Source organism: Asterias amurensis, chromosome 1, assembly GCF_032118995.1.
Source record: "Asterias amurensis chromosome 1, ASM3211899v1".
NCBI lineage: Eukaryota > Metazoa > Echinodermata > Asteroidea > Forcipulatida > Asteriidae > Asterias > Asterias amurensis.
In genome coordinates, this window is record NC_092648.1 from 24,205,273 (window position 1) to 24,221,575 (window position 16,303).

The window sequence follows — 16,303 nt, forward strand, 5'->3', positions numbered from 1 at the left end:
GTGACAGCCCCAGGTAGTAGTAGGGTAGACCCAGTATTATCTGTGGCTCTGTACGAATAAAAAAAAAATTGCCATTTGCATTTTTGAAAAAATATTATAAAAAAGGTATGGAAATGCAAATGTCAATTTGTCAATTTTTTTAAAAACAAGTTCAGAGCCCCCATTTCTGGGTGTAAGTAGTATTCTTTATTCGGTTACTAAGGCGCTGCACTGTCTGTACCCTTTTTATTAAAATTTGACATCTGTCTGTGTTTGACCGCATACTTAACTAACTACCGATGTCAAAATGTTTTTAATTTAAATCCTTAAGTTCAGTCTCACATAAGATATTACTATAATGCAGCTGAATTTTCAATTACATAACATCGTCATCGACGCCAAGGCCCCGCCCACACCCCTTCCATATGATGATAGGCGCTAACTCTTGTTCTTTTTAAGACTTCTGCTGTTCTGGTTCTGTTCTTCCCCTTGTCTAGTTGCGATAACCTAACCCTCCTGCCGACGGCGTAGCCGGAGGGTTACGAGCCGCTTCAATGGATTCAGGGCGAAATGGTCAAACACGTACAATTTTGACAGCTAGTCAGCAGATTCGCTCCATTTTTACCACTTTTAAAAATCATGACAGAAATTCTAGAAACACGAACTTGATCCTCAATGTCTAACAATATCACTCAAAACACCATTGAGGAAATAAAAGTCACAAAAACTTACCAGATTCCTGAGCGAAAGACCCAGGTTGAAAATTCGAACCTGAGGGGGGCAGAGCTTCGGCTGTTTGTGCGCGTCATGGACTCGCTGCGTGTGTGGGGTGCATTCTGTATCCCTGCAAATGTGCAGCAGTAGTCTTGTACACGCGGTGAGATGCGGAAATCAGAGAAACAGAGCGCCCGCTAACGTTCGGTTATAACAAGCGTGTACAGTTTTCGCCGTGCATAGATCGGAACGTTGGTTGTGTGTGACCGCGCAACATCAATGGTCTTGGATCAAGACTACGGCTACACAGTTACCGGGATACACAATGCACCACACGCAGCGCTGAGTCGTTGACCCCCCCGGTGACGTGCACACACGGTCGAAGCTCCGCCCCCCTCAGGTTCGAATTTTCAACCTGGGTCTTTTGTGCCTTTTCTTCAAATTAGATCCTCAATGGTGTTTTGTGTGTTATTGTAGGATTCATTAGACATTGAGGATCAAGTTTGTGTTTCTAGAATTTGTGTCATGATTTTCAAAAGTGGTAAAAATGGAGCAAATCTGCTGACTAGCTGTCGAAATTGTACGTGTTTGACCATTTCGCCCTGAATCCATTGAAGCGGCTCGTAACCCTCCGGCTCCGCCGTCGGCAGGAGGGTTACGTTATCGCAACTACCCCTTGTCATGCTTGTTTTTGGGCCGACTAGACATGCTAGACTTTAGCCCCCTTGTTGAGCTGTTAATGGCTCCGCTTTTAACATCAGTCTCATCACTGTCACCATTCCGCTTTTAACATCGGTCTCATCACTGTCACCATTCCGCTTTTAACATCGGTCTCATTAACAGCTCAACGAACAAGGTAAAGGTCAAGGTGGGCTAGCTAGACTTGATTGATCAATCAAACAAAATCTGTAAAATGTTAAAATGTGATCACATTTTTGTGCTAGCCAGGCATTAAATAACATCAAATCATCCCTTTGTTTTAGTATTAAAACTGGTGTTACGTATGATAATTGATTCCCAAGGCCAGGGTCTTACGAGTTGAGCCTTGAAGTCCAATACAGCGCACCAGGCCGGAGTTCCCTCAACCGGACAGCACGGCCCAGGTTCCCCTTGATTTCCGCCAACTGCTTAGTGGACTCCTCGTCCAAATCCTCGGCATACGGAAGAAGTTTATTATACACAATTTCTTTCTGAGGCTTGAAACCAAGCTGTCGTGTTCTGTCCTCCTCTGCATCCATCGTTCTTAATGATTAGAATTCAACCAGCACTTAAATTCCACCTTTCCAGAAAACCACTCAAAATAAAAATATCACCGTGAAGAGGCAGATTCTACTTCTCGATAGAAAGCCGCCATGTTGGACTGTTCAATGTGCTCTTCTCATGTTATTAAACAGGGTGCAAGGGAAACATCATATTTTAGTATTTAAGAAACGAGCATTTGAAGACATGCCAAAGAAGCAATTGTGAAATTTACTAAATAATATTTACTTTTCAGGTAAATCTACTTTATATAGACTATATTATTATTTATTTATTTCTACTGATCCCCCTCCCATTTGAATAGTTTAGCCCGATATATAATACACGACAGGTACCGGACTCGCGGTGTAATGCCCTCAACATTCTCACATACACATCTAGAGCCGGCCGTGTACCAGGCTTTAAAACAAAATGGCTGCTAATGTGGTGAAAGCTGCGTCGTCTGCGTTGGTTTCAGTTGAGTTTGAGGTTTTTGGTATAGTTCAAGGTAAATATTAAATGTCCAAAACGAGTAACCTTATTAAGATCATTGTGGATAACTTTCCGTATGGCGCCACCACTTTTTCACTCATTTTTACAAAAAGGGATATATCAATCAGGTAAATTAGATACTATATCGATATGAAATAATATAGTACAGTCGTTTGACCAGTTCTGGATCACTTTTTGAATTCACATTGTTTTTTGTTACAATCTCTTTGATATTTTAAACAAAAAAGTTTATCAGTTTACCTAAACATGACATAAAACTCACCAAGTATTCACTGACACAAAAAGATTAGTTCTTTTGAAGAGGCTTTAAGAAAAGTATTGTCACCTGTTTGACCAGTTCAGGATCAGTTGAATCTATTCTGAATCAGTAGAGTGCCCTTTGTTGCAAACCCATACTCCCATTCATAAAACTGTCTCTCAAGGACACGAAACTTCAGAGGTGTGTTGGCATGGACTTGGACTTCATTTGTTTAGTGAATGTCATGCAAGTGTCTTCAATAGCAGCGCAAAAAACCCAGTGACAAAACCACAAAACAACAGCAAAGGCAAATGAAAAAGTGAAGCGAACCTAAAAAGCATTATCGACCCCTCCAAGTTTAAATTTCTCAAAAAAAAAAAATCTAAAAGAATTTGTTGAAGTAATGTTTCTCAAAATCATCTGAATAAACATTCTACTGCAGTAGTATGATTTTACCATACTTAGTAAGTTAGTGCGGCACCATTTGACGCAATGAGATGTTGAGTGATCTCGAACTGGTCAAGGGTAAGTTGCCCCCCTAAAGAAGATTTTGGTAACTTCGTCTCCTCAAAAAAACAAGATGTCTGCACAGTACTTACAGGAATGTTTTTTTACACATTTTTATCATTTTACATAAATATTTTTTGCCCCGGCACTCCAATTCTAAAGGTAAGAAGTTTTAACAGTGTTTTTCAACCAACATTTTTAAACAAAAAAATGATAAATTTCGCAGACAACCTTCAGGAAAACAGCCATAATTTATTTGCTGATGATGTTTGGCACCTTATTTTGGGTTTGTTGGTTTAATGGGTGTTAATCTTCACATTTATCAACAGAAATTGGTAATAATGAGAAGTGATATAACTATTTGGTTATTGCAAAGTTGAAGTGATCCCGAACTGGTCAATGATCCCGAACTGGTCAAATGACTGTATCTAATTCTAACTAATTTACCTGATTGATATATCCCTTTTTGTAAAAATGAGTGAAAAAGTGGTGGCGCCATACGGAAAGTTATCCACAATGATCTCCCATTGACACATAAAATTATTATGCAATAAATAGTCAATACTTTTTTAGTTTTTAAAGGAACACGTTGCCTTGGATCGGTCGAGTTGGTCTCTGAAAAGCGTTTGTAACCGTTTTTTATAAAATGCATATGGGTAGAAAGATGTTGTAAAAGTAGAATACAATGATCCACACAAACATGCCTCGAAATTGCGTGGTTTTCCTTTTACCTCGTCGACTAACACGTCGGCCATTTATGGGGGTCAAAATTTTGACTCCCATAAATGGCCGACCATGTTAGTTCGCAAAGTAAAAGGAAAACCACGCAATTTCGAGGCAAACTTGTGTGGTTCATTGTATTCTACTTTTAAAACATCTTTCCAACCATATGCATTTTATAAAAAACGGTTACAAACGCTTTTGTTTTGACCAACTCGTCCGATCCAAGGCAACGTGTTCCTTTAATGAATGAGATCATGATGAGATGTATGATTATCATTATAACTGCTGTGGTGGATATCGTGCAGATAGATGATGTAGTGTTTTAAAACATTGTGTTTTGGGGCTATCAACACTCAATCAATAAATCAATCAACTAGTATTCCTCACTTATTTGTGTTTTGTGTTGTATATTTACAGGTGTGTTCTTCCGAAAGGTAAGTTTATACATTATTATTTAAATATTATTATTATTTTAATATCACTATTTTAAACATTATTTTAAACAAATGTTTTTGAAGGTTTGTTTACCTTTTTTTGTGTATATTTTGTTTACATATCGATACTAAGTAAGAGCCTCATTAATTGATATAGTTTTCTTTGGATTTAATTTTGGTTAGAGTCCCTTAAATTGTTTTAGAATAGATGTGTCAAAATCCGAGAAGAATTTTGTTTTGCTTGACCATCAAATATTGTCAATTTATGGACCTAAATTCATCCAGTTTAAAACAAGTTGCCTTCTTTTGTGTAATTAAGTACACAAACTATCCGCCCACAAACCATCAGTCACATCATTCATGACTGCCCTGACTTCAGACTACTCCTAGAACTGTGAGGTTTCATTCCCCTATCACCTCCCTGATAGTTTTAGGAGTATTTTCAGACCATCAAAAGGAGAGCAGGGACTCAGATGGACCCGGATCAGAGAGCTCGACGAGGATACAGTGATTGAGTGAATCAAGTGGCTTGAAGTCATCAAACTACCATTTTAATTTTGTTCAATGTTCACCTTTGTGCAGAGAACAATCGAAAGAAGAAGTTCAAATCAATTTTTGTTTCTTATTTTAGTATACTAAAAAGAAAGCTATCGAGCATGGCCTTGTAGGCTGGGTCAAGAACACAAAGACAAACACCGTAGTTGGACAAGCTCAAGGATCAAAAGACAAGATAAGCCTGCTGTGAGTATATTTTCTGTTGACCCTCCTAGTGTCACCACGTCAAGTTGAGAGCTGTCCTTTACTAGTTTCAAAGAGCTGCAAATGTCATAACCTTCCAACCTTCCAATTGTCGTAGGGAGGATGGAGGGTTTTGATTGTCTCAGCTCTTTTTTATAAAGCGTTTGTGTCAAACAAACGATATTTGTTAAGATGTGCCTTTCTGATTGTGAAGCTTGAATTAATTGAGAGTATAATTTTTTAATAAAACGCAAAAAAAAGAACATATAAATTTATAGTCTGAAGAGCCAAATTTTAAGAAGCCTAGTTTACTATTAAATGAATGTTGGTTTAACAAAAATGGCTATGGAAGAGTTTTTATGGTGTGGCAAGTTTTGTATTTTCTTCAATCATCTTGTAGACTAGCCAACCTTGTTGGGCTGTAATGGCTCTCTTTTAACATCAGTCTAATCACAGCCCAAGACTGATGCTAAAGACAGTGGACACTATTGGTAATTACTCAAAATGATTACTATCATAAAACCTTTCTTTATTACGAGTAATGGGGAGAGGTTGATAGTATACAACATTGTGAGAAACAGCTCCCTCTGAAGTGACAGAGTTTTCGAGAAGAAGTTGTTTTCCACGAATTTGATTTTGAGACCTTGGATTTGAGGTATCAAAATCAAGCATCTGAAAGCAAACAACTTTGTGTGACCGTGGTGCGACAAGGATGTTCTTTGTTTCCATTAAAGGAACACGTTGCCTTGAATCGGACGAGTTGGTCAAAACAAAAGCGTTTGTAACCGTTTTTTATAAAATGCATATGGTTGGAAAGATGTTTTAAAAGTAGAATACAATGATCCACACAAGTTTGCCTCGAAATTGCGTGGTTTTCCTTCTACCATGGTCGGCCATTTATGGGAGTCAAAATTTTGACCCCCATAAATGGCCGACGTGTTAGTCAACAAGGTTAAAGGAAAACCACGCAATTTCGAGGCATGTTTGTGTGGATCATTTTACTCTACTTTTACAACATCTTTCTACCCATATGCATTTTATAAAAAAACGGTTACAAACGCTTTTCAAAGACCAACTCGACCGATCCAAGGCAACGTGTTCCTTTAATATCTCTCAACTTAGACGACTAGTTGGGCTAAAATTTTCACAGGTTTGTTATTTTATGCATATGTTGAGATACACCAACTGTAAAGACTAATCTTTGACAATTACCAAGTGTCCAGGTCTTTATAAGAGAGCCATAACAGCCCAACAAGGTGAGCTACCTGTAGGCCTATGACGCCTATTTCATATCATGGAGGTACAACATTTGTACACAGCGCATTTACTAACTTTCTTTTCCAAGGGTTTAGGTTTACATCTGATGTCCTTCATTAGACCAGCGTTGTTAACCCTTCTTTCTTTCAAAACCTTTTCTAGGAAGACTTGGCTTCGCACAAAAGGCAGTCCACGCTCGGTTGTCAAACGGGCAGTGTTCAAGAATGAGAAACCAATTGATCAACTCGTCTACACACAATTTGACATCATATGATGAAAAGAGATTACTGTTTTTTCCTACATTTGTAAATGAAAGTGTAAATATTATTTTTAATATGAATATGGATGCTGGTTACTGTGTGTTGGTGTTGTGTGGCTGCAGTGAACAATTCTGTGTAAACTACATGTATGTTTTATCCCAACTACAATTTAATACTATTTATTTCATATTTTAATAATATGAGGCACACACAATGCTGTATATTGTGTCTGCAGAGGGCGCTATTGAAACTTCCTTAGAAATGCAAGAAAGTATGACTAAGGTGTTTTTCTATAAATGGTTCAGATTTTGTGTCGTAGACACCATTTATACATCAGGTCAACTGACAAGCGATCACTTTTTAGCCTCGTTGACAAATCACACTTTGAATACTTGACATCGTTGGGTTTCAATCAGTTGTGCAAATTGGCATACACCATAGATAGAACTAAATGGAAGTGCCTGTGGGATTTGTAAACAAAGGCATCTGGGTTTTGTATTCACACCGAATGAAGTATTCCAGACAAGCAACATTTTTCATTTGCGTGCGATGCTCGAAGATAGATTATAAAAAAATTATATTTGGTAAAAAAATTAAGTTTAAGTGTCAGTACTATTTGGATCAAGGTCAGTTTTAATGTCCACATTGTGTGATAAAACAAAGTTTAATTCTTATTTGTAATTCTAATTTTGTGGGGTCAACTACAGCCTTGGCTTCCGACCTGCAGTAGCTATTATAGATCTTATGCATATGATGTCATGTAAGTTAGGCAACCTTGGCTAGAGGTTAAAAGAAGGCTGCTAATGGGAGACTTTGGAATGCTAGTTGGCAGCAGATTAACCAGTAAAATTTCAACAATTATTAATTTTAACATAGTTTTGAGCTTGCACACATAACCTGAAGTCTGCTACCATCTAGTGTCCCAAAAGTCCCACATTGGCTCATCTTGTTTACCTTGCATACATAAACGTACGGTTTCCATTGTTTCATTCTACATTGTTTTACCCTATGACAGTGGCATGATTACTTCAACAAAAAGGTCTTTTGTGCTTTCATGAGAGTCATGGAAATAAACGAGCAATCCAGACAGAAGTCCATGTTGTTTTGTGTTTTATTTTCCTTGTTTACAGTCTGATACATAAATGATAACATAAATCTTCAAAAAGAAACACATTGAATGTTAACTATTACAGGCACCGTGATAGTCCATGTAGTTTAGTTTTTTTGAAACTTGCTCGGCAGAATTTTTTACTTGACAGCTTTATGAAATTGGGCCCTGTTGAACAGGGTGAATAGACTTTTCTCACTGATGCCACATATCTGTAGCAATCTGGGATGATGGCTGGAGTACTACAGGAATGATACATACATGTAGTGTCATCAACCGATGGGTTTCAAGCACATGTTCATAGATTTACATGTATACTAAAAAGAAATGTGCATGACTTGCCTGTGTAATTACTCCAGCATGACCGGAAGTCATCTGAGAAGGATCAACATAAATGTATCCTTGGCTTAAAATGATTCAGATCTACAACTAGTGGTTATTCTAGCTTAGCTACATGTACTTCACATCAATATTAACTCTCTTTAAACACTGGTTAGCTGGCCCACTGAATGTATTAAACTCGTGTACCATATGCTCCAACACTGCCCTCTATAGACCTTTATCACGCTGTCACCATTGTTGGTCATGTTCCTTGTTTCTGATAACAGTAATAAATGAATGCTGACATTCATTTTTAAAAAAGGGCCCAGACTATTTGCCCTTCAAGCCTCGGTTTGGTTACATTGATTTGAATAGGGGAAAATCAAGATGACCACACCATGACAAAGGTATATTGGTGATCTCAACACGGTGGTACTTGAACTACATGTAAAAGTTATGTTGCAGTATTAACATGTAAAAGGCCATGTACAGGCTGGCCATGTACAGGCTGGTCATGTAGGGCCACTTTAAGTTGACATCAATTACAACATGCATACAGAACATAATAAGAGGATAGGGACAAGTGAAAATGCTAAAAGTGGGGATAAAAAAAATGATAAGGCTAACTACCTCAGAAAATCTGTTGAGGCTAACTACTTCAGCCAACTTTTGTTGGGAGAGACAGAGGGTGGTTGGAATATTAAAAAAATAGATGCAAGGACATCAAAATAGTGGAGTTGTAAAAACCACAAGTTCAATGAAATTCAGACAAGATCTGAATATCACAGAGGTTCCATTACTGCTCCAGGATGTACAATAATAAACAGGTACTAATCTTTCCACTTGGAGTTAGCGATGTAGTTGTTTGGGTTCAGTTCCAACTGTACTATGTAAATGGCTAAAATCCGTGAGGTTGCCTGCAGATCATGTGTAGTTCTCATCTGCATCCTGTTCTTGGCTGGTTTCACTGGGACAATTTCATTACTGAAGCAACACCTGCAGCAAAGAAGCATAGAATACAAACACTTTTAACAGACTATTTTGTTTCCCCTCCAGTATTTTCAAAAGGTACTGAAAAATGCCCCAGAGATTAAAAACAATGAATAGTCAAATATCTGAGACTTGTAGCCATGGTGGGAGGTGCTTGGCGGGCCTGCCCAGAACTAAAAAAATTCACCCAGCACTCATATATTGTCCTGCTCAGCACAGATTTCCCCCCCATTGCACAACAGCAACGATGGCCCCTTATCTAAACATGAATAATTTTGTTGATCTGCTCACCCCTGGTAGATTTAGAGCCCACCCCTAAAATTAGTCTAGCTTCAACAATGCTGAGCAGTCCCGTTTTTTTGATTTAAGTTTGGGAGGCCAAGTTATCAGAGTATGGGATAGAATCCTTGTCATTTGCTTTATGCAACTTGTTCCACTGAGTATCATTACTACGGGTGCGTTGGATAAGCTTCCCTGGTGGACCCCGCAGTGCTCACTCGGGTGAGCCCCTGACAAGAGCTAAACGAACGATCACACTCGCCCTCTCGTGGTGACAGCATGCACCTCAGGTCAGCCCCAAGTGTCCCACTCCACAAGCAGGGCACTTGGGGCTGACCCGGGTGAGCCCCTGGAATGACACCAAAGCTATCCGAATGTACCGGGGGCAGACCGGGGTCGACCCAGGAAAGTTAAACGAACGCACCCATTGTTCATCACTTGCTTTCGTTCACCCAGACATAGGGATGGCCAGTAGTCCTACAAAAGTCAAGCCAATGTCTGCGCAGTGGTAGAATATTAGCTACACAAATTCTTACGAGAACAACTGACAGACCAAAGTAGACACAATCACATGGCTTTACTGCAAAACCAAATATTAACATGTACTTACTTTCAAAGCTAATCTTCTCTGTGATGTTCTTAGTTTTAATACTCTCTTCTTGTTGGCTGATAAAGACTCGGTTTCCATCTAACGGCTTCCAGCCATACTTGTTCATCCATTGGTTCAGCTCCTGGTCGCTCAGGTAACCTAGTAAATCTCCCAACTGCTGCCTATCAATTGTTTGGTATGTGATTCGTAAAATGTGACAAATATCTGCAAGAGGGGAAGACAAAAACCAGTAAATATTATACTACAGGGTGAGCCAAAGTTGACTGGGATTGGTGATGTTTTTCAAAACAAACATGACACTCAAAAGTTCAGTAAAGCATCAATCACTCTTTCCTGCTTATTACAAAGAAAAAAAGAAGAAAATTTATCATTCCTAAGAAAGAGAAGTTATGTCAATTTTAAAAAAAGGTACTCATTTTGCAAGCTGAACACAGTATATGTATTGGTTGCATTGCGACAACCTGCAGGCGATCAAGAATTCTGGTTGATTTGCCGGCGGGCGATAGAAAAACCAAGTTTTGGGAAACCCATGCAAAAAAAATAAAAGTGATTGGGTTAGCATAAACAAATCAAGCCTTCACTCACATTTTCTAATGGAATCTTTAAATCCTGTTATTCCTGCAAACAGTGTACTCGTTGCTCCATCACACTCGCTCTGAAAATAAATAAAAAATAAAAAAACAGTAAGTATTTCAAAACCATAAACAAACGTAAATTCACGCACAATTGATACAAAAAACCTGAAACATTGACACCATCACACAAGTCAAGATGTATTAACGATGAAGAAACAATGCAAAAACGCAACACTGTGTAAGAATCAGCCGATGAAACCTATTTTGACCTCTACTCCAAGGCACCCTACTCTAATGAGGTCAGGTGTATAAGGTTTATAGCTAACATTCTTGACTTACCCAGAAGCTCTTGAATTCACAGGTTTCCAAAAGGTTCGCAAGATACATGATGGTAACCAGAGGAGGTTCTTGTTGCTGAAGGAATTCAAGATTGTCAAGGAAAGTCATCAAATTCATTAGACGACAGAAGGAATTTTATTAGAATAAATAAATTATTTTAACTTCATGAGGTGGGTATCATATCTGACTGATCAAACCAAACAAATTGATGAGTTAGGATTAGGAATGATGTAAAAAATAACAACTGGTCTGTGAGACTCAGTGAGTCTCAGTACTTAAAGACATTAACTGACTTTTCTTGTGCGTAATGTACAATTCGAATTTAGATTTCTTGACTCGATAGTTCTTGTCTGTATTGTAGCATGCAAAGTAGCGACACAACAAAGACTACCATCACATTTATGCAGTCACACTACACACAGAGACACAGCCAAACAAAATTGGACACTTGAATCTTGAGACCAAATCAAACAGTACCAATTTAAAATTGGCTAGGTCAATGAAAAAGCGAATATCATCAAAGATTTTGCCGGCTTGAGTAAAGGATACATGAATCTCATCTATGAGACATTTGCAGAGGATGAAGTCTGTGTGGGGAAGGTTCGTCAGTGCCTTTAGGAGGACTGTGGCTGCTGTGCTGACCTTGAATGTGCCTGGATTCAACTGGTATCTGGTAAACAAAACCCACAAAATTAGTTGTGTTAGTCGCGTAACTTTTTCCTAATTCAGCTTTGATGTGAAATGTAAGCTTTAGAAATTGAACTTTAAATAGTGTCTTGCTTAAAATAACCCAGCTATACAAAACAAAGTCAAAAGGCCATTTGAGATATGGTTGACCCACTCATGTGATACCATTAGGTTTGAGGTACACTTGTTTGTATACACCCAAACCAAACAATGCACTCCTATAGTGTCCAACATAACTCAAAAGGCTAATGGATACATACAATGTTTGCATGAGAAAGGACTTTTCCCAAAATTAAAGGTGCTTATTTTTGAAAGCATGCATTATCATGTGACCCTCAGGTACGAAAGAGCACACTGAAAAAGAGTGATCTCTGATTTTGCATGAGCATCTCACTAAGGAAAACATAACTAACTTTCAAGACGCAGAAAGGTTTCTTACAATTTCAAAACAGCTAAGTTGGCTTCAAGATCGTATCTGTTCTCTGTTGCCTGAATCTCGACGTATCTTTCCAACTTTCCAAGATTTTCAGGGTTGTATCTGTTAGGAGAAGGCAAACAGAGAAAAGTGTAGAGGCACAACATATTTATTATGATCAGGCCTGACAGAGCGTAATCCTGAAATTTTGTAACCGGCAAATGCAATGTTTATATTAAAGGTTAAATAGGATTCCTCTATGGTGGAATTAAAAATTATTTAAATTGGTTTATAGAACTCCAGGTGCGCACCGTGCGTGTGAAAAAATTTCTCCTTTTCCTCTCTCAGCTATCAGACCCACATTTTTTACAACAAATGAAATTAAATGAAATAAGTTATGATGTTCATAATCGTTCTGTCTTTGGCAGAACAAAAAAGATACAAAATCTGGCCCCAAATTTTTCATTAAACAAATTGGTTAGTACTAAGACATTTTTGGTCATTCTTGATTCTTGGTCATGACTGAAATATTGATGTTTCAAAAGACCATCTTTCATGGATTCTAAAATTTTAAGTTGAACACCGTGGATAGAGTAAAACACAACTTCCAAGTAAACATGGTAAGTAAAAGTGGTGCCGCCATAAATATTAAATATGGAAATCCTTTATTGCGTTTATCACTCATGACTCAGGATGTGTACTGTACTAATAACTATATTATATAGGGCCTTGAATAACACATTACTTTATTTAACCACATTTTACTCGCTTCCAACAAACATCTTTGCTGACCGGTGCTGAAATGGGAAAAATTTTCGTATGGCGCCACCACTTTTTTATTATAATAATAATATTAATAATAATAACTTGGGGGGATAATCGTCCTTACTCGCAGCTAGAGCTGAATTGCGAAGGACGCAGCTACAACATGTACGAGAAGCAGGCATGCAAGGGTGCATTCAGCTGCCAGCCACATCAACCCATTATGCCACGGAGCACAGCCAAGATCGAAAGTGTTTGATTTTTTCCTGAGGGAGGAAAACCGGATGATCTGGAAAACCCTTGTGGCACAGCAGAGAACCATCGCACAACTCAACTCACATATGGCCCTGGCCGGGAATCGAACCGGGGTCACCTTGCCTTGGTGAGAGGCGAGCGCTTTACGCACAAGCCAACCATTCATTCAAAATGAAATAATATAGTATCTCATTAAACCTCAATGAGATATCCTTTTTTCAGGCATGTGAGTATCAAAAAAAAAGGGGAAAAGAGAGAACCGGGAAAGAAAAAGAGGAAAAGATAATATTCCTATAATATACTTTTGTACACAGAAAGTGAAGAAAAAAAGAGAACAATCAAAACCCCAAAAGAGGAAATCAGCTGAAAAGAGGAAGTCTCACATGCCTGCTTTTTATAAAAATCGGTGAAAAAGTGGTGTGCCATATGGAAAGTTATCCCTGAAATGTCCAGCGTATTCGGTAATAAATGCTGGTCACATCATGTTTATCATCTCGCCAATAAAACACAACTCCCATAAATGGCCGACTGTGTTAGTCAACGAGGTAGAAGGAAAACCGTGCAGTTTTGAGGCATGTTTGCGTGGATCATTGTATTCTACTTTTAAAACATCTTTCTACCCATATGCCTTTTATAACAAACGGTTACAAATGCTTTTCAAAGACCAACTCGACCGATCCAAGGCAACGTGTTCCTTTAAGTTTGTACCCTCAGAATTTGTGTCATGATTTTTGAAAGTGGTAAAAATGGGGCAAATCTGGTGACTAGCTGTCGAAATTGTACGTGTTGGACTAGATTAACCGTTGCCGCTCGAACCTATCTCGTAACCCTCCGGCCTGGGGGTCGTCGGGAGGATGGTAACGTTATCGCAACTAACCACCAACGCCCCGGGTTGTTGCATGGAATTTCTACCTCCATCCATGGTTGTTGCAAAGTCGCCCCAGTCTGACATTCCTATTCTTTCCTCCATGGTCACCCTAAACAATGTCGCCCCCAACCAAATGTCGCCCCAACCAAATGTCGCCCCCAACCATGCCAAATGTCGCCCCCGCTGTCTGTAGCAAAGTCGCCCCATTCGTTTACACACAACAAAACCGCCCCATTCGTTTACACACAACAAAACACCACACAGCTGGATCCAGCTCGTCGGCAAAAGCAGTTGAAATAAATGAACAGAGTTAATGAATTCAATAATCTTTAGGCACACTGGCGATTTGTAACAGTAGTGTGAAATACGCGGAATCCCACGGAAAATAAATACTTCTGCATAAACCAAAGAACAGCATGTTTACCTATCAATTCCCTTCAGCATGGAAGTCACTGTCGCACGAGCCTCGTCAAACGCCATCTTGAAATTTGAACTGGTACTACTCCCGAACACAACCTGCCAACACACAGGGATTTGGAAACCAGCTAACTTTTCCCCTGCAATGCACTACACGTGTGTGTCGCCGCGAACTCAGCAGTAGTACGACGTGTGGGGCCGGTGTCAGATGCAATTGTGTCCGCCATGCAATACGGACACAACTGCATGTGCAAATGTGTCCGGGCGGACACAATTGCATTATGCAGCAGCGTCCGGGCGGACACGATTGCATGCAAAACTGTCCGGAGGACATAATTGCATGCGACCACGGCCGTGTAAATCAACCTCATTCCTAATCCTCTCGCACTCGCTCGGCGTAAAGTGGACAACGTACATGTCCAATTTTTTGACTGAGTAGAAAAAAAGAATTTACTTTCAAGTAAAAACATTTTTTCAAAATCTTCATTTTCTGCTAGCAGAAATTTTGAATTTATTTTTTGCCAGTGACTGGCGGTCGAAAAGTAGAAAACCCAAATTTCCAAACTTGTACTGCTGTCTTACTGAGCAGAAATTTGAATTTTACTTTTTGGACCAAACCAATTTTCCAAATTTGTACTAGCAGAATTATTGATTTTACTTTTTGGACCAAACCATTATTTCAAAATTTCTGCTAGTAGAATTTTGGATTTTACTATTTGGATTTCACTTCGGTCCTCGACCTTAGCCTACACGTTTTCTCATTGTTTCTGCAAAATGTCTTGCCCAATTAAAAATTTCGCCATAAGGGGATCACACAACAATGTCACACACAAATGATGGTTGGCTGGACCTTAATTTCAAGATCACGGTTATCTTGTCCCCAAATTTGGAAATTCGGTTTGTCTACTTTTCGAACGCCAGTCACTGGCAAAAAGTAAATTCCAAATTTCTGCTAGCAGAAAATGAAGATTTTGAAAAAAAGGTTTTACTTGAAAGTAAATTCTCATTTTCTACCATCAAAAATTTGAAAATTGCGTTGTCCAGTTTCCTCCATTCTCGGCGGCACAGCAGGTCGCTATCACTACTGGTTTCTCGTGTTTTACTACTGAGGAATCAGTTGATAGGGGTTGTGGATGGGAGTGCCCTCCCTCCCCCCCCCCCAAATTTAACCCCGTGACGTGCTTGGACCCGCCCCATAGGCCCTATAGTGATTCCTTCAAAGTTGTTTGCATAAAATGTAGATGTATAGGCGCATAGGCCTATAGGCGCCTTTTGCCTTATGCGCCTTGATAGGCGATCTATTTGGGAAGCCCTATTCTTACCTGCACATCATATAACAATATTAGAGACAGTTTAACAAGGGCGCTGAATATAAAGGAGATTTGTATGAAAATACATTAATTTTGTTCGGAAGATTGGCAAGCAGTAGACCTACGTTCGGCTTTACTCAATCTGGTGCTTTCTCGCCAGGCCCCCACTCGCCTCTGGCGTTCCATTGCGAGGTTAGTGGCAGTGATTATACTGCATTGGGCGGAGTCGGTGGGGGGGGGTGGGGGTGAACAGAACAACGTCATAAAGTCATTGCCCGATACCCCCCCCCCCCCCCCCGCTGTTGAATTGAACCGCACTCTCACGATCTAACAACCATGACTTGAGTAGTGCCACATTGCTTGAGCAGGCACACGGACAAAGCATCCGAACACCTGATGTAATGTTCGTCCCTTTTGTAATTTACAGATCTTAAACTATGGGTCACGCATCCCTAAGTTTTCGCTATGTTTCGTATTGTATACTTTAGCCGTGAACCCTTTCACATCGCTAAATAGTGTCGTATATCCAACAGCGCTGTTTTGTCTAAAATATCGAATAACAATACCCATAACACAATACCAGTGAATTAACACATATTCCAGACTTCCGTTTGCAATAATATCGACTACGATCAACACCTCTTCCTACAAAATTGCGTGCTCATGAGAGTTGAACGAACTTGGATAAAAACACTAAAACAAAGGCATCTGCAAAATTTATAACAAGGTGGGAGGTTTTGCACTTCGCAAGCCCAATTGTTTCTC

The 16,303-nt window shown here is 39.3% G+C and overlaps 3 protein-coding genes across 3 annotated transcripts in view; 1 reads left to right on the forward strand and 2 right to left on the reverse strand.

Annotated features, from left to right (window-relative positions):
• The window catches only part of LOC139933771 (proteasome activator complex subunit 4-like), a 42,424-nt gene extending 40,386 nt beyond the window's left edge, over positions 1–2,038 (reverse strand). The window contains exon 1 of the mRNA XM_071927977.1: positions 1,729–2,038. Within this exon, the coding sequence (XP_071784078.1) occupies positions 1,729–1,931 (203 nt within the window). The 5' untranslated portion in view covers positions 1,932–2,038. The remainder of the gene's footprint in view (positions 1–1,728) is intronic.
• Positions 2,039–2,316: 278 nt separating this feature from the next.
• LOC139933794 (acylphosphatase-1-like) lies at positions 2,317–7,694 on the forward strand. Its single transcript, XM_071928009.1, has 4 exons — positions 2,317–2,440; positions 4,331–4,347; positions 4,979–5,088; positions 6,505–7,694. Exons 1-4 carry the CDS (start codon positions 2,365–2,367, stop codon positions 6,614–6,616), a joined length of 315 nt encoding a protein of 104 aa, XP_071784110.1. The 5' UTR covers positions 2,317–2,364; the 3' UTR covers positions 6,617–7,694.
• A 1-nt stretch (position 7,695) lies between these two features.
• Positions 7,696–14,352, reverse strand: LOC139933786 (eukaryotic translation initiation factor 3 subunit K-like). The gene is made up of 7 exons (XM_071927997.1): positions 14,236–14,352; positions 11,951–12,049; positions 11,374–11,494; positions 10,825–10,899; positions 10,496–10,565; positions 9,911–10,114; positions 7,696–9,027 (listed from the first exon to the last, which is right to left on the reverse strand). The coding sequence occupies exons 1-7, from the start codon at positions 14,289–14,291 to the stop codon at positions 8,996–8,998; spliced, it is 657 nt and encodes a 218-aa protein (XP_071784098.1). The 5' UTR covers positions 14,292–14,352; the 3' UTR covers positions 7,696–8,995.
• Positions 14,353–16,303: the final 1,951 nt, after the last annotated feature.